Genomic DNA, 18,704 nt, shown 5'->3' with positions numbered 1-18,704 from the left:
ATTGAACTATTTCAACATATTGTTGACACTTTAGTTGTTTTTTTTTTTTCAACCATTCCCAACCAAAAACCCATTTGAAATGGTTATTAATCTGTGGCACTTGTGGCCTAAGCACAAAATCTTTAATTGCCATTAAGTATTTTAGAAAATCGTGTCTACCAAAGAGGAGCCCTCTTATTTATTATTTACACTCGTCCATACTATGTGTTCTTTTGTTTTTCGTTCAAAGATAAGATCTTACTTGGCTTTATAGTACATTTTACTTATTGCCCCATCATCGCTCATCGCCCATTGGCACAGGCAATAGTGAGTGAGTACCGGGAAGCACACTGCTGCATTACCAGCGAGCATTTACTCGTATGTACTACCTACCAGCACGATCCCACCAGCCCAGTGGACAATATTTGAGTGCAAACATTGGGTTTAGCTGTTGCTGCTTCTGCTGCTGCAATATCAATAAAATATAGAACAACAATATTTTTCATTTATAAATGTTGACATTAAAACAGATTAATGGCGCGATTTGTTTGTATAAATGTCTGTCTGGGATGTCAGACCAACCGTCAGTCTGATGTGATTGTGAGCTAAACTCTTGGAATGTTTCTAAGAGATTTTTGTGTTTGCCTTTAAAAGGAACTGACAAAACAAACACATCAACTAGTCAGTCGACTTATCTCTTGTTTTGAGTAGAGTAGAGAACGCCATCGTTCACTATTATCTTTAAGAAACGTCATTATGATTATTATCGCTCGAGTCAGTGATGTCGGTCGCGATGAAACTTTGAGGAAGGGTAAGCGTTACATTGAAAAATTGTCTCTGGTGGTGAATACACAAGGTTGAGATTCTTTCTTACTCAGTGTACAAAAACTGCTACAACAACAAAAACTTACAATCACCGTATGGGATCATTATCACCAGAAGCTTAACTGGGACCTACCGGGTGCGTCCACAAGTTGCGGATAGTGGAAAGCTTTAGTGAGAGGCCGGGCGGCACAGGCTGCTGCCTTAATACTGAGTGCCTATGATGCTCGATATTACAAGCCGAGTTATTGGCGCCTTCAAATAACATTGGCTATTACGTCCCCGCGGCGATCGGTCTTATGGACCGGAATGAGCTTGCTCGCCTTAAGGAGCTTGACGAGGATCGCCACCACCGCATGCAATATGGCTACAACTGTACAACTGTATGGGATAATAACAAAAAATGTGTCTACCCTATCAGAAAACAGCGGCAAGACACCTTAAAAATAAGTGCGCATGGTTGACATACAGAGAATGCCAAGCTCATATCTTATACGAGGGTTGCCTATATATTTCGGGATTAGAGAACACAAAAACATATATTAATCATCGAAGATCGCTTTATTGTTTTTCAAAATATTCCCCATTAAGATCTATACACTTTTGCATGCGTTTGAACCAATTGTCAAAGCACTTTTGCCACTCTGATTGAGGTATCTCCAAAACATGCATTCTGAACGCATCAACCGCTTCTTTAGGTGTCGAAAAACGTTGATCTCTCATTTTATTCTTCGTAGGGAATAAAAAGAAGTCATTCGGTGCCAAGTCAGGACAATCGATGTTTTGATTGCTGCAAAAATGCAGTTGTTTGAGCCGATGTGTGAGAGCTCGCATTGACGTGGTGGTCTTTGGCGGTTGGTTTTCCTGATTTCTTGGAAGACAACTAGCAAACAAATGGTTGTATACCACTCAGAATAGACAGTTCTGCGTTGTTCAAGTGGTATGATTGCGAAATGTCTAGTTTTTCCGAAAAAAACAGGCGATCATTTGCTTGGAAGTGCTTCGTGAGCGAGCAAGCAGAACAAATCCCTACCGCAGAACAAATCCCTGATGATGGTATAGAATGTTTACCTCCTAGTCAGAATGAGGTCCAAGTAGCAGTGACCCGACTGAAGAACAACAAGGCAGCAAAAGCCGACGGGTTACCTGCTGAACTATTTAAGACCGGAGGCGACGCGGTGATAAGGCGTATTCATCAGCTTGTCTGCGCAATCTGGCTAGAAGAACGCATACCCAATGATTGGAACTCCAGCATACTATGTCCCGTACACAAGAAAGGAGTCAAGATGGAATGTGCCAACTACAGCGGTATAAGTCTCCTCCTCATCGCATACAAGATATTCTTGAGCGTACTGTGAGAAAATTAATACCTAAAGTCAATGAGATAATTGGGCCCTATCAATGCGGCTTTAGACCTGGTAAATCCATCATAGACCAGATATTCACACTGCGCCAAATCCTGGAAAAGACCCGGGAAGGACAAACCAACATCTACCATCTCCTTGTTGACTACAAAGCCGCCTTAGATACTCCTTTACGTTCAAAGGTATTTCAAGCCATTTCTGAGTTTGGTATCCCTGCAAAATAATAAGACTCTGCAGGATGACACTTGCATTCCTCAGTAAGAATAGGAAAGACTCTCTCCGAACCATTTAATGCCCAACGAGGTTTCAGACAAAGAGACTGCTTATCGTGTGATCTCTTTAATATCCTTCTGAAGAAGATTATACGAGATGCAGATGTGAATAGGTATGGCACACTACTCATGTTACACGCCTATGCCGACGCTTTGATATCATAGGTCGGTCATCTTAAGTAGTAACTGCAGCCTTTGAAAGAATCGAAAGAGAGTCAGTGAAAATGGGTCTGGCAGTAAATGAAGATAAGACAAAATGGATGGTCTCAACTCCCAAAACGCCTTGTACAACCATGCAGATAAATAAAATGAAAAAAGTTGGAAACCACAACTTTGAGATAGTCAGCAACTTTATCTAACTCGGCACCTCCGAAACTGAAACAAATGACACCATTTTTGATATAAAGCGAAGAATAATACTGGCAAATAGATGCTACTTTGGATTAAGTAAGCAGTTTAGAAACAAGACCACATCTCAACAGACGCAGATTACACTATGCAAGACACTGATACTACCCGTGTTGTTATATGGTTCTGAGGCATGGGTAAGCAGACGAGTCAGTACTTGGAGTGTTTGAGGGAAAGATTCTTCGTAAAATATATGGACCAGTTTGCGTTAATAGAGAATATAGACGTCGTATGAACCACGAGCTGTATGACGACGATAGCATAGTCGCACGTATCAAAATATTGGGTTGCCCAAAAAGTAATTGCGGATTTTTTAAAAGAAAGTAAATGCATTTTTAATAAAACTTAGAGTTACTTTAATCAACCCAATACAACGGCTTTGCTGGCTAGGACATGTTGTCAGAATGGATGAAGAAGCTCCAGCAAATAAGTCTTTTGAAGGCAAACACGGTGGTACACGCAAACCAGGGCGACTAAAAGCACACTGGAATATCAAGTTTTGGGAGACACCTCGAAACTTGGTGTCAGAGATTATAAAATGAGCACAGAAGATCGAGGCGCTTGGAACGCTATTCTACGTTCGGCTAGTGGAACAAATGTTTTGTTATAGCCAATTGATGTAAGTAAGTAAAGTAATCTAGACTTGAAGAGGTTTACCGCTGGCTAGAACAGATGTCTCTGTCATTATCGGTAAACATGCTGACAGACTGAAGGTAGCGGGTATCGACTTCTGCAGAAGCTGTGAGTACGTCGATTAAGACGGTCCTCTGAAGGCCAGAGGACTGCCGTCAATAAACTTGGTTAACCCGAAGCCTTTCGGGTCGACGCAGTCCGAGTTAAGGAAGTGGGCGACGAGTGCGAATGCAACATTGTGGAAACGGTCGATAGGAAGGCAAAAATCCTATGGGGGGATCCAGATCGTGAGAAGACGAGGCTATTACTGAAAGGAAGCAAGAAGGATGTCAGTATAGCTATTGGTATCATAACGGGACCGATAGGACTACGAGCTCACTTATGTAAAATCGGTGCGGCAAGTGATAGCATGTGTAGGGCATGCGGGGAAGATGATGAGACGTTGGTGCATTTCCTTTGTCATTGCCCGGTTTTCGCGTCTAACAGATACCGGCACTTAGGTGGAGACACAATATCAGACATGATCCAACTTAGGGGAGTGGTATTGAAAACAATTAAGGATTTTGTAAGTAGCACGAAATTCCTAACTTAAAATTTTCTTTCTAGAGGTTACCTTATAGTTTTTAGAGCGCACATCAAGCTGATTACTGGCTTAGGTGTATATCCATGGGGCGGATAATATATGCACCCTCTTTTCAGCCTAAGAAAAGACTATAGAACATCTGCTGTGTATGTGTGTCCCGCCAATAACAAGCAGAGGGAGTTTCACTTGTGGATATCATCTCTTTGAGAACGTGTCTGAATTAGCGGATGTGAACCTTCGGCAGTTGTTGGGCTTTTTAAAGCGATCTGGAAGATTCACTGATAGGAACTAGAAGGCATCTTCCTTCTTCTGTTCCTGTGGTATCACAATGTACGAAAACGTCTAAGTGAGTCTGATGGCAGACTGCCACTTAAACCTAACCTAACCTTACTTTGCTATCGTCGTCATACAGCGCATACAGCTCGTGGTTCATTCGACGTCAATTTTCTCCATTCTCCAAAGCAGGGCCATATATTTTACGAAGAATCTGGAGGATGGTTCAACTGTAAAACTACCTTCTCTTGCTCCTGTGGCATCACAATGAACGAAAGCGTCTAAGTGAGTCTGATGGCAGACTTATCTTAGATCACATAAACCTAACCTAACAGGCAATAAGTGTTTTCCTTGCAAGGAATACTCCCGCCAGACATTCCAAACCCCTTTTAAGCGCGTTTGGTGTCTTTTTACCGCGCCACCATTTAAATATTGCAACGATTGCGGCGCAGTTGTCTTTCCAGCTAACCAGTTCGAGTTATTGTTTGCGACTTGGTGCAGATTCTTTATGCCAAATTTTTGCCCCTCATGGGTGATTGCAATGTCACCAACAATTTCTGTTAGGAAGCCTGAGTCCACTAGACTAAAAACAATTTTTAAGTGCATAAACAGCTACTAAACCGCTTTGTCTTGCCTTTTGACAACCCTAATGAAAAGGCAGCTATCGTAAGAAATAAAAGAAGCAAGCATCCTGACCAAGAATGATGAATAGATGCTAATTTTTATTAGAAAGAATTCAAATACAAATTGAGCTCTCAACGAATATCGAAACTGAAAACATAGAAGAGACGACGACAACGACTACAGCGATGGTGATGGTGATGATGATGATGATGCTGCTGTTGGCTATGGCAAGAGTTACGCTCCCTGCGAATACAGATGTGTGACTGACAGAGCTGCTGCGATTGCTAGCTGGTAAGACTAGCCAGTGGCAGTGGCGATGCCCTGCGAGATGTTTTAAGATGACACAAGTCAAGAGAACAATGTTTTAGTTGTATTTAAGACGTTTAACGGTGGAAGTCGCGCGGATTTTGTCTCCACATTTCATTCAAATTTGTGTTCGAATTATATCGAATCGGTACGATTAAATTTATCCAATTCGATTTGATTTGTGTGTGTGTTTTTTTTTTTTGCCAAAAAATATTGACAAGAAATTTTCTAAAATTATGTGAATTTTAACGCCTTCGTCATTGCCAATGGCGATCAATGCTTGAATTGTTGCAGAAAATTTTTAAAATTTTCTTCTCTGAAAGATTATTGACCATTGATCCCGTTGGCGTTTTATTTTTCGCATGGTATTTTGGGTAGTGTTTTTGCGAAAGTGTTGTGTTCTATTCATATAACGAACCGTAGGATTGTACTTGCCGTGAAAATGCTCTTAATTATCAATAAAAAATCAATGAGTCTTCGTTAAGTGTCTGCTTGCTCGTTCATCCGGCTGGCGTAACGTCGTTGGTCCATTCAAATAATTGGCTGTCTCATGGGATGTCTGATAGTTTGGCCAGTCATTCGGTTAGAGTGCGAAAATATTAAGTCACGATAGTCATTAATGGCAGGAAGCATTTGTTTGAAAGTGTTTTTGGTTGATTTTCTTTTTTTTTTTTGCAGTATTACAATATTTAGTGTTTTTTGGCACGAGATATTCGTGTGTTTTTCTTGTAATTGTTTTTTTTTTTGTACTTTACATTTTGCAACATTTTGGCGTTTTTATTTACAAATCGTTTGGCGCTACACATTTTTGGCTTCTTCTAATAGCAAACGCCAGTGAGAGAACAAGTAATACATGTAGTTGTTTGGATTTCGATTTATTGGAGTATAAGTAGAAAATATTGGGTTGCCCAAAAAGTAATTGCGGATTTTTTAAAAGAAAGTAAATGCATTTTTAATAAAACTTAGAATGAACTTTAATCAAATATACTTTTTTACACTTTTTTTCTAAAGCAAGCTAAAAGTTACAGCTGATAACTGACAGAAGAAAGAATGCAATTACAGAGTCACAAGCTGTTAAAAAATTTGTCAACGCCGACTATATGAGAAATCCGCAATTACTTTTTGGGCATCATAGTTATCATTCTGGTGCATTGCGTGCCCACTATCAAGTCGAAGAACAAGAATCCACCATTGGGAATCTGCCACCATGGATTCCGCTAAAAGCTTACGGAAAATCAATATAGTTGGAGGACCTTGCTGTACTTTACGTATCAAATGTCTGCCAAACCAAGCAAAAAACCAGTATGAAAGGGCAAAAGTCCAGCGGTGCCGACTGTATAATACCCTACACCCACCATATAAGTACAATGTGGGAGCTATATCCAATTCTGAACCAATACTGATGGTGTTCGGTGGATGTTTTCGGATGGGTTATTAAACAATCCGTATCAAATTTTGAGCAAATATGTTTAGACTGTAATAACTACGGTTCACAAATAACGACATTATTGCAAATCACCCAAAATCTGGCGAACATATATATGGGAGCTATATTTAAATCTGAAGCGATTTCGAGCAAACTTCTCAGTCTCGTCGTCGTCGGGGAAAGCATTGTGCAAAATTTAGGCAAGATTCACCAAAAAATTCACTTGTAGTGGCTCTTGGAGTGGAAATCGGGCGATATACATATATGACAGCTATATTTATATCTGAGTCGATTTGTATGAAATTCACCAGTAATGTCGAGAGTCATAACAAAATCCCTCCTGCCAAATTTCGAAAGAATCGGTTAAAAAATAAGCACTTTATTGCAATATTTCTCAAAATCGGACGAACATATTTACGATGGCTATATCTAAATCTGAACCGATTTCGACCAAGCTTTTTAGAAATTGTAGAAATCGTCGAGGAAAGCGTTGTACAAAATTTTGGGCAAGATTGGTCAAAAAAATGCGTTTGCAGTGGCTTTAGGAGCGAAAATCGGGCTATATATGTATATGAGAGCTATATATAAATCTGAACCGACTTTCATGAAATTCATCATTTATGTCGAGACTCAAGAGAAAATACTTCCTGCCAAATTTTGAAAGAATCGGTTAACAAATGACCATTTTATTGCAATATTACTGCAAATCGGACGAACATATTTATGATGGCTATATCTTAACCTGAACCGATTTCGACAAAGCTTTTTAGAAATTGTGGAAATCGTCGAGGAAAGCGTTGTACGAAATTTTGGCAAGATTGGTCAAAAAATGCGTTTGCAGTGGCTCTAGGAGTGAAAATCGGGCGATATATATATATGAGAGCTATATATAAATCTGAACCGATTTCTATGAAATTCACCGGTAATGTCGAGAGTTATAAGAAAATCCTTCCTGCCAAATTTCAAGAGAATCGGTTAACAAATGACCATTTTATTGCATTATTACTGCAAATCGGACGAACATATATATGGGAGCTATATCCAAATCTGAACCGATTTTTTCGAATTTCAATAGGCTTTGTCTCTAGGCCGAAAAACATACCTGTACCAAATTTTAAGACGATCGGATGAAATTTTTTTTTCAAATTTTTTGGACATTTTGAATATATTTTGACATCAAAAATACCACATATCAAAGATGGGTGAACTGATTTAACAGAATTTTTGTTTGCACATAAAAATCGCATTTATTATCCGATTCCTATAAATTTTGGAAAAATGAATCGTATAATGCCTTGTGACATCCCGACCGAATATGATCCAGATCAGACCATATTTGGATATAGCTGCCACATAGACGGATCTCCCAATATATGGTCTTGGGTCCATAATGGGCGCATTTGTTATCCTATTTGGCTGAGATTTAGACCTGAGATTTGTGTTAGAGTCCTCAAGATACTTTCTGAATGTGGTACAGACCGGACGTTTTTATATAACTGCCGTATAAAAGCCATCGTAGCACAGAGGTTAACATGTCTGCCTATGGCGCTAAACGCCTGGTTTCGAATCCTGACGAGATCATCAGAAAAAATTTTCAGCGATGGTTTTCCCCTCCCAATGCTGGCAACATTTGTGCGGTACTATGTAAATGTAAATCTTCTCTCCAAAGAGGTGTCGCACTGTGACTCGTCGTTCGAACTCTGCTATAAAAAGAAGGCCCCTTATCATTGAGCTTAAACTTGAATCGGACTGCACTCATTGATGTGTGAGAAGTTTGCCCCGGTTCCTTAATGGAATGTTCATGGGCAAAATTTTCAATTGCCGAATAAAGCTTTTTGCGGTTAAAAGTAGAAAGAATGGGCCCAAAATTTGCTTAATACCCGATATCAACGAAATTTGAAACTATGATACGTTTTTACACTTCAAACCCCTTGTCCGATATAGTCTAGATCGAAACATAATATGATATAGCTGTATAAATGTATATCGATTTTTCGAATATAATTCTTGCGTTACAAAGGACGATCTTTAAAGAGCAATAGGAAAATTAAAAAAGAAACACATAGGTTAGGTTGAAAAGAGGGTGCGAATATTAATCCGCTCCATGCCATTATGGACACACTCCTAAGCCAGTAATCGACTTGTTATGCGCTCTAAATACCAAAAAAGTAACCTCAAAGAAGAAAATTTTTAAGTAAGGAATTCCGTGCTACTTACAAAATCCTTAATTGTTTTCCATACCATTCCCATGTGTTGGTTCATGTTTTGTATTGTGACCTCACCTAAGTACCGGTGGCTGTTAGCCGCGAAGCCAGACAATGATATAGGAAATGCAACAACGTCTCATCATCTTCCCCACATGCCCTACAAATGCTACCACTTGCCGCACCTATTTTGCATAAGTGAGCTCGAAGTCCTATGAGTCCCGTTCAGACACCAAAAGCTATACTGACCTCCTTCTTACTTCCTTTCAGTAATAGCCTCGTTGTCTTACGATCCGGATCACCCCATAGGATTTTCGCCGTCCTACCGAATGTTTCGCTACACCACAGTGTTCAATGCCCACGCCTTTAAATCAGATTGCGTCGACCCGAGAGGCTTCGGGTTATCCAAGTCTATCGACGGCAGTTCTTTGGCCTTCACTGCCAAATCGTCCGAATTTCATTCTCCCTTACTCCGTTATGGCCCGGCACCCTAACGATGCGGATTGTGCCATCCTTAGAGAAGGCGTTAATCGCCTTCCTACACTGCAAACACATGAAATTCAGAAAAATTCATTAAATCTTTGTTTAAGTCAATAGTACGGTCCATATAAATTAAAGTTTAAAGATTATTTCATGCAAATGTTGACCGTGACTGCGCCACAAATGGTCCATCCGCTTAGTCCAATTTTGGCATACTCTTTTCAACATTTCGGCCGGTATCTCACGAATAAATGGTTCAATGTAGTCTTCCAATGCGTCAATTGAAGCGGGCCTGTCTGAATAGACATGAGCTTTAACATAGCTCCACAAAAAATAGTCTAAAGGCGTTAAATCGCACGATCTAGGGGCCAATTGACCGGTACCGAACGTGAAATAAAATGTTCACCGAACTCGCCTCTCAATAAGTAAATTTTTACGCGTGCTGTATGACATGTGGCACCGTCTTGTTAAAACCACATGTCATGCAAGTCAAGCTCTTGCATTTTGGGCAAAAAAAAACGTTGGATATCATCTGACGGTAGCGCTCACCATTTACCATTTACCTTACGATTAGTTTCATCTTTGAAGAAATACGGTCCAATGATGCCACCAGCCCATAAACCGCACCAAACTGTGACTTTTTCTGGATGCATTGTTAGCTCTTGCAATGCTTCTGGATGATCACTGATTCACTCTAAAGTCGACAATTCTGCTTATTTGCGTATTCATTGAGCCAAAAATTAACTTGGCCGCGGAACACACACAATTTTTTGATAAAAAATGTCCTCTGGGTCAAATTTCCAAGAGCCCATTCACCGAAAATTCTGCATTGAGGTGGGTCGTTCGGCTTCAATTCTTGCACCAGCTGTATTTTGAAAGGCTTCACACCTAAATCATTCCGCAAAATTTTTCACTGTTGCATTACTCACATTATGCATTACTCACATTACTGGCTGAGGTACTATCTGTAACCGGTAATAGAACCACGATTAACCCGCCACATTCCGGAACATCCGGTGTGCACGCACTCTCAACGCATATGGAGGCGCCCCTTGGTCTACTTAATCTATATGTACCACTTAATCAGTGTGTCTATGGGTTGAACATCTACAATTACCTCCAGTGCCCTAGTAGGCATATTTCTTATCGTCTCGTCTATGCAAAACCAGCGCGTTTTCTGTATCTGTTGTAACATCCTTACCATGCACTTCCTCTTCATCGCCGCCCACCATACTACCGAGAAGTAAATTAGAATTAAAGTCCGTCCCCATTTCGAGCCTACGGCCCAACACCTATGAGCTTTCTCAGTGCGCTACTTGGTGAATCTTCCAGTTTATTTTCATATCGAAAATCACTCTCAAGTATTTGACCTAATGTTGGGGAAACGTGGCGCCTTGAATACCCCAAACTTACGATTCCTCTTAAATAAGCAGATCTCGAACTTATCTGGTCCTGGCTCTTTCGACCTTTTGGATTCAGATTTCTGCCCCTTGGAAGTATTCTTGTAACCACATGCTTGCAGTGGTAGCGATCCTCTTTGGGGAGCAAGATCGTTCCGCAGATTAAAACCAATATGTTATGAGTTCAGTGGGTCTGGCTGGGACACTTGCTTTGTAAGAGTTAAGGCGGCTGCATCTGCCGTATCGTTATTAAGCCAGAACTATGACGCTGAATGTGTGGCTTCAAATCCTGCCGTACGTGAGGAGGCAGCCCATCGCAGTTCGAAGAGCAGCATTCTGACAGATGTGAATATTATTCCACTGCGTGTCGCATAGCTGACGCTGCATAACTTTCCACAGACTGGCCAATTGCGTTGTACGTGGTCAACAAGGTTTCTTCATGCTGCCGACAAGTGACTTGAGTAAAATTACTGTGGCATGTGGGGAGAATGTGTAAAAGGTGTATAATTTTTAGTAGACATTTGATGTTCGGAATCATTGCTCCACCGACTATCACATTCACGTGGCTGAAAATTCGATGGTAGATTTCTTCAAATCTCAGGCAGCGAAATAAGCGCCAAGATCGTTGAGGTAGACGTTTAACCTATCGCAGATGCCAACAAAGGGTGGGGGCCTGATGCTGTGATCGTACAATCGTCAGCATATGATACGAACTCAATGCCGTTTGCAGGTGGAATAAAGAGAAGGTAGACCTCCGTGAGCGAATCCTAGTCAGAATGAGGTCCAAGTGAATGAGGTCCAAGTAGCAGTGACCCGACTAAAGAACAACAAGGCAGCAGGAGCCGACGGGTTACCCGCTGAAAGATTAAAACCTAAAGTCAATGAGATAATTGGGCCCTATAAATGCAGCTTTAGACCAGGTAAATCCACCCTGGACCAGATATTCACACTGCGACAAATCCTGGAAAAGACCCGAGAAGAACAAATCAACACCTACCATCTCTTTGTTGACTACAATACTCCTTCACGTTCAAAGGTATTTCAAACCATATCTGAGTTTGGTATCCCTGCAAAATTAATAAGACTCTGCAGGATGACACTTGCTGATACGCGTTCCTCAGCAAGAATGGGAAAGAATCTCTCTGAACCATTTAATACCAAACGAGGTTTCAGACAAGGAGGCAGCCTATTGTGTGATCTTTTTAATATCCTGCTGGAGAAGATTATACGAGATGCAGATGTGAATAGATATGGCACACTAATCACAAGAGAATACATGCTTCTCGCCCATGCCAACGATATCGATATCATAGGTCGGTCACCGGAAGTAGTAACTACAGCCTTTGAAAGAATCGAAAGAGAGTCAGTGAAAATGGGTCTGGCAGTAAATGGAGATAAGACGAAATGGATGGTTTCAATTCCCAAAAAGCCTTGCACAACCGGGCAGATAAAGAAAATGGAGAAGTTGGGTACCACAACTTTGAGACAGTCAGTAACTTTATCTACCTCGACACCCCCGTAACCGAAACGAATGACACCAGTTTTGAGATTAAGCGAAGAATAATACTGGCAAATAGATGCTACTTTGAACTAAGTAAGCAGTTTAGAAACAAGTCCACCTCTCTACAGACGAAGATTACACTATGCAAGACACTGATACTACCCTTGTTGTTATATGGATCTGAGGCATGAATACTTGTGAAAGCAGATGAGGCAGTGCTTGGAGTATTTGAGAGAAAGATTCTTCGTAAAATTAATATATGGACCAGTTTGCGTTAATGGAGAATATAGGCGACGTATGAACCACGAGCTGTATGACGACGATAGCATTGTTACACGCATCAAAATACAACGGCTGCGGTGGACGATGGGTTTGAGAGAAAGATTCTTCGTAAAATGTATGGACCAGTTTGTATTGATGGATGGCATTGGCGTCGTATGAACCACCAACCATAAGAGCTGACGACAATAGCATAGTTAAACGTATCAAAATACAAGGGTTTCGTTGGCTAGGTCATGTTGTCAGAACGGCTGAAGAAGCTCCAGCAAATAAGTTTTTTGAAGGCAAACACGGTGGTGCACGCAAACCGGGAAGACCAAAAGCCCGATGAAAAGATCAAGTTGTGGGAGACACCTCGAAACTTGGTGTTAGAGATTTTAGAATGAGCGCAGAAGATCGAGGCGCTTAGAACTCTATTCTAGGTTCGGCTAGTGCAACAAATATTCTGTCATAGCCAATTAAAGTAAAAGTACAGTAATGGGCCAAATCGATCCTTATTTCGATATAGGTGCCATGTAAACTGATCTTTCCATAAAGGGTGATTTTTTTGAGGTTAGGATTTTCATGCATTAGTATTTGACAGATCACGTGGGATTTCAGACATGGTGTCAAAGAGAAAGATGCTCAGTATGCTTTGACATTTCATCATGAATAGACTTACTAACGAGCAACGCTTGCAAATCATTGAATTTTATTACCAAAATCAGTGTTCGGTTCGAAATGTGTTCATTCAGCGTAACGTTGCGTCCAACAGCATCTTTGAAAAAATACGGTCCAATGATTCCACCAGCGTACAAACCACACCAAACAGTGCATTTTTCGGGATGCATGGGCAGTTCTTGAACGGCTTCTGGTTGCTCTTCACTCCAAATGCGGCAATTTTGCTTATTTACGTAGCCATTCAACCAGAAATGAGCCTCATCGCTGAACAAAATTTGTCAAAATTTGAACACATTTCGAACCGAACACTGATTTTGGTAATAAAATTCAATGATTTGCAAGCGTTGCTCGTTAGTAAGTCTATTCATGATGAAATGTCAAAGCATACTGAGCATCTTTCTCTTTGACACCATGTCTGAAATCCCACGTGATCTGTCAAATACTAATGCATGAAAATCCTAACCTCAAAAAAATCACCCTTTATAAACCGATCTATCCGATTTGGCTGAAACTTTGCACGTGGTGTTTTGGTATCACTTTCAGCAACTGCGCCAAGTATAGTTCAAATCGATACATAACCTGATATAGTTGCCATTTGAACCAATCTCCCTTTTAGGCTTCATGAGCTTCTAGATGGCGTAATGTTTCACATATCGTTTTGGTATGACTTCCAAAAACTATGCCAAGTATGGTGTAAATCAGTCCATAACCTGATATATACGCCATATAAACCGATCTCCTTCTTAGACTTCTTGAGCTTTTAGAAGGCGTAATTCTTATTAAATTTGGTTAAAATTTTGCATATGTCGTAAGATGTCCAACACCTATGTTAAGTATGATCTAAATCGGTTAGTAATCTGATGTAGCTGCTATATAAACCGATCTTCCAATTTGATTTTTCTGAGCTTCTGGAGGGCGCAATTATTACTCGATATGCCTAAAAGTTGCGAGATGGTATTTTTCTATGACTTCTAACAGCCATGACAAGTTCGGTCCATATCAGTCAATAACTTGATATAGCTCATATATATTTGAAAAAGTCATTCAAAGAACTTGACAAATGCGATCCATGGTGGAGGGTATATAAGATTCGGCCGAACTTATCACGCTTTTATGTGTGAAATCTGTACGAAAAAGACGAATTCAGATATAACGATATTATGTCCTTCCAAAAAAAAAAATTGACGATTTTGACGATTTTTTTTTCTCAACATAAACGATTTTTCACGAAAAATATTTGGCAGCTCTGCTGACGCATGCTACAGTTAAACGTCTTTGGCAATGCTTTGGATTGTTTACATTTGTAATTGTACTTAAGATACCAATAGGGCGTATGAGTCACGATAAATTCTAGTATGGGTGTAACGCATACGGTCCATGGTCCAAGTTTACCAACTATTGCTTAATGAAGAAAATACTTTTTCAATTTAATGTTTATTTTAAAGTTTTTAATAATTATAATAATAAAATAATTCTTTTAAATAAAATAATTAATAAAATAATTATTTTACATATTTCACTCCACCCTAACATCGTCCATACAAAGTAAAGTCTTCACTATTTGTTTATTTTTTTTTCAGTTTCATTGACTTTTGTACAACTTGAGCGAGCGTGCGATTGTAAAGAAAAGTGATAGCGGCAAGTGCAGCAGCATCACTTATTTGTAAATATGTCTTTACAATCGATTAAATACACAACAGGGAAATTGGAAATTTTAGATCAGCTATTACTTCCCGTCCAGTCCAAATACTTGGCTGTTAAAGGCGTCGAGGATGGGTGGAAGGTGATAAATAAAATGCAGGTAAGTTTTGGCTAAATCAACAAAAAAAAAAAACATAAGTAAAATGGGATTTATATAAAATCGACGAATAATATTAAAAATGGGTTTCTGTAGAAATATATATTTGACGACATTTTTATAGAAAATGTTGACTTAATTGGCAATTGGCTGATCTCAGTGCATAGAATACGAGTAAATAAGTTCGGCAAGTAGTGTATGTTTGTTGCTATTGGCATTGTTGGATAAATTGGACTTGCATATGGGAAGTTAGATTTTACTTGTCTTCTATTGCGCTTGTGGACCAATTGGTCTTTAAGGGCCCTGCTCAAATTCAGATGCACGCTTTACAATCTACTGGAATTGGTCTGGTATATAAGGCACCATGAGCCTTTTGACTTATCCCGCTGATGAATATTCATGGCGAATCAAAAATCGCGATACTGATAGCTGGTCCAATGCTTTTTGGCAACATCACACAGTTTGCCTTACTTTTAAGAGTTCTTTGCTTTGCTATTCTTTGTATAGAAAGCATTAAACAAAAAGGTTTATAGCCGGACAATATCCTGTAATGGAATCTCAATAAAAAATAAAATGTTGACAAAATTTTCTATAGAAATAAAAAAATTGTTGGTTGTTTCTCTTTCGAGACGAGCTCAATGATCGGAGATTTTCTTTGCAAATGGAAAAGGAAACCCAGAGATTGCAACACACACCAACCACTATGGGACGCGTCAAGGGCCGTATGTTGATATGATGCATTTGTATCGTATTTATTGCGAAAACGCCTCTATGAAACAATTACGACAGTAACCACGCTCGACAACCCAGTCTATTAGCTGTACTTTTCCCAATTCCTGTGTTCGTGTAATGACAGATTTTTTATCTGCAACAATTACACTACTTCCATTGTAGCACATGATTAAGTGCATCTGTTGGAAGTTGTATTGATGGCTTCGAACGCTAGACAACGGCAACGGCTCTCGCTGTTGCTCTGTGTGCCCAGGTTCGAATCCCGGCCGGGCTCTGCCGAATTTTTTTCATTTCAAGTCTTTTTTGTATCATAGAGGCGTTTTCGCAATAAATACGATACAAATGCAAGGTATCAACGCACGGCCCTTGAAGCCATCACACCTAATATGGTTGAAAAGTCTTCTAATCAAAGACGAAACGCGATCCATAGTGGTTGGTGTGTGTTGCGATATCTGGATTTCCTTTTTCATTGAGCTCGTCTCGAAAGAGAAACAAACAAAAATTGTGAAATTTAATCATCTTCGCCCTAACAGACAATAAAAAACAACAAAAAACTTGAATTGAAAAAAAAAGAAATAAAATGTTCACAAAATTTTCTATAAAAATACAATTTTAAAAAAATTAAAAATTTTCTGTGGAAATAAAACAAATACAAAATTTTTTTTTCAATTGAAAGTTTTTCAAAATTTTATTTTTATAGATTTTTTTTTAATTTATATTTCTATAGAATTTTTATTTTAATTTATATTTTTATAGTCGTCGTAAATAAGCGGAAGTTTATTGGGATGTGTATTACACACAGCTCAAGAAATACAATAAGATTACCAGAGCAGCAAAACGTGCCTCCTGGAAGTTTTTCTGCCAATAGGTTGAAAGCGTTAATGACGCCGCCAAAAAAATAAAAAAGTTTCTCTCAAAAACCCATGTCCAAAGTGAAACTTTAGTAGACGACATGGGAGTGAGAGCAGAGACAACGGAGGAAATGTTGAGGCTTTTGATGAAAACCCATTTTCCACAGGACACGACAGAACTTACGGAGACACTAAAATCTTGGAATAATGATGTTGATCGAAGGTTTATAATTACAGAATTAATGGTGAAGGAATCTTTGAGGAGCTTCAAATCATTTAAGTTGCCCGGACCTGATGGGATTTTTTAAGGAGTTACTAAAGAAAGAGGCAGACTATCTGACCAATATTTTCACAGCGTGCCTGGGACTTGCCACCGGAGGCCACCGTAGTGCATAGCTTTGCATGTCCGCATATGATGCTGAACGCCAGGGTTCGAATCCCGGCACGAGAAAAAATTTTAGCGGTGGTTTCCCCTCCTAATGCTGGCAACATTTGTGAGGTACTATGCCATGTAAAACGTCTCTTCAAAGAGGTGTCGCACTGCGGCACGCCGTTCGGACTTGGCTATAAAAAGTAGGCCTCTTATCATTGAGCTTAATCTTGAATCGGACTGCACTCATTGATATGTGAGAAGTTTGCCCCTGTTCCTTAGTGGAATGTTCATGGGCAAAATTTGCATTTGCCTGGGACTTGCATATATTCCGAAAGCCTGGCAGGAGGCAAGGGTGGTATTTATTCTCAAGCCCGACAAGGCATGTTATGCGGTACCAAAGGCCACAGGCCTATAAGACTTACGTCCTTTCTACTCAAAACTATGGAACGTAGGACATCCAGCGAACTGCTCAAATACAAACAGCATGCCCATGTCAAGGGAAAGTTGGTGGAGGCTGCCCTGCATGAGGTTGTGCATAAAATAGAAGAATCCTTCGATGCCATAACGTACACATTGACGGTTTGCATTGACATCGAGGGGGCGTTTAAAAATGTGCTGACCGTCACACTGATTCAATCCTTAGACCAGTACCGGGTGGATCCGGTCCTTAGAGACTGTATAAACCATATGCTAAGGAACAGGTTGATTAATTGTGTGTCCCATGACATAAATGTAAGGGACAAGGCACGCCACTCCCATGGGTGACTACTATAAATGACCTAATACGGATGCTGACTGAGGAGGTATTGGATCCCTTCTGTTATGCAGACAATGTTATAATACTTCTAAGGGGCAAGGACAGGAAACTAAATTGGAAGTGTCACATTCAGGAGCGTACTGAGAAGACTCGGAATGAGGCCTGAATCCGAAGAAAGTCCACTGACACTTCAGGAGCGTGATTAGACCAATACTTACTTATGCCTCAGTGATTTGGTGAACTGCGATGGAGAAAAGGTGCAGCATAAGGATCATACAAAAGGTTCAGAGAAAATGTTTTGGCACAGGCGGAGCGACGAGGATCACGCTCACTATGGCACTGGAGACTATTCTAGATAATCTACCCATTGACATACAGATTAAGTGTGAGCCAGCCACTACGGCTATGAGACTTAAGGCGTTGGGAAAACGGATAGACGATGGGAGCAGGCCACACCATCGCGGTTTAATAGAGGCGAAGGAAGCCTGGAAAAAATGGAAGAGGTTTCCGATCAGAAACCTAAGACAACACTTGAGGTCAAGTGCGAGCAACTGCTGCCAGCGGCACAGTCTTGGGTTGACGGAACTCTGGTATTGCCATTTGGAAACTCATGCTACACAGATGGATCAAAGCTAGAGGACAGACTGGCCCTAGGAGTCTACATTGAGAATCCAGGTACTGAGATGGATACAGGCGATGGGAGAATGGATTGAGGATGGGAGCAGCTCATACCATCGCGGTATAATCGAGGGGACGATAGGAAACATGGAAGGAAGGGAAGAGGTTGCCGATCGGATACCTGAGACGACACTTGATTCATAGAACATGTTGTCTTGATATAGGCGGAGCGATGAGGACCACGCCCACTAGGGCACTGGAAAGTATTCTAGATATCCGACATACAGATTAAATGTGAGACAGCTAAGGCGATGAGAGAATAGATTAAAAATGGAAGCAGCTCATAGCATCGCGGTATAAT

At 40.2% G+C, this 18,704-nt stretch overlaps 1 protein-coding gene across 2 annotated transcripts in view; it reads left to right on the top strand.

Annotated features, from left to right (window-relative positions):
• The window catches only part of LOC106094728 (methylthioribose-1-phosphate isomerase), a 60,386-nt gene that overhangs the window by 10,666 nt on the left and 31,016 nt on the right, over positions 1-18,704 (top strand). Inside the window, exons 1-2 of one of the 2 annotated variants that reach the window (XM_059363263.1) lie at positions 5,307-5,412; positions 14,795-15,015. In XM_059363263.1, the coding sequence (XP_059219246.1) occupies positions 14,884-15,015 (132 nt within the window). In that variant the 5' untranslated portion in view covers positions 5,307-5,412; positions 14,795-14,883. Of the gene's footprint in view, positions 1-5,306; positions 5,413-14,794; positions 15,016-18,704 lie in introns of those variants that run through there. The other variant, XM_059363264.1, reaches the window with a different exon arrangement.

The sequence above is a fragment of the Stomoxys calcitrans genome, chromosome 2 (genome assembly GCF_963082655.1).
Source record: "Stomoxys calcitrans chromosome 2, idStoCalc2.1, whole genome shotgun sequence".
Lineage (NCBI taxonomy): Eukaryota > Metazoa > Arthropoda > Insecta > Diptera > Muscidae > Stomoxys > Stomoxys calcitrans.
Note: the sequence above shows the minus strand (reverse complement) of the source record. Positions and strands in the feature narration are given on the sequence as shown.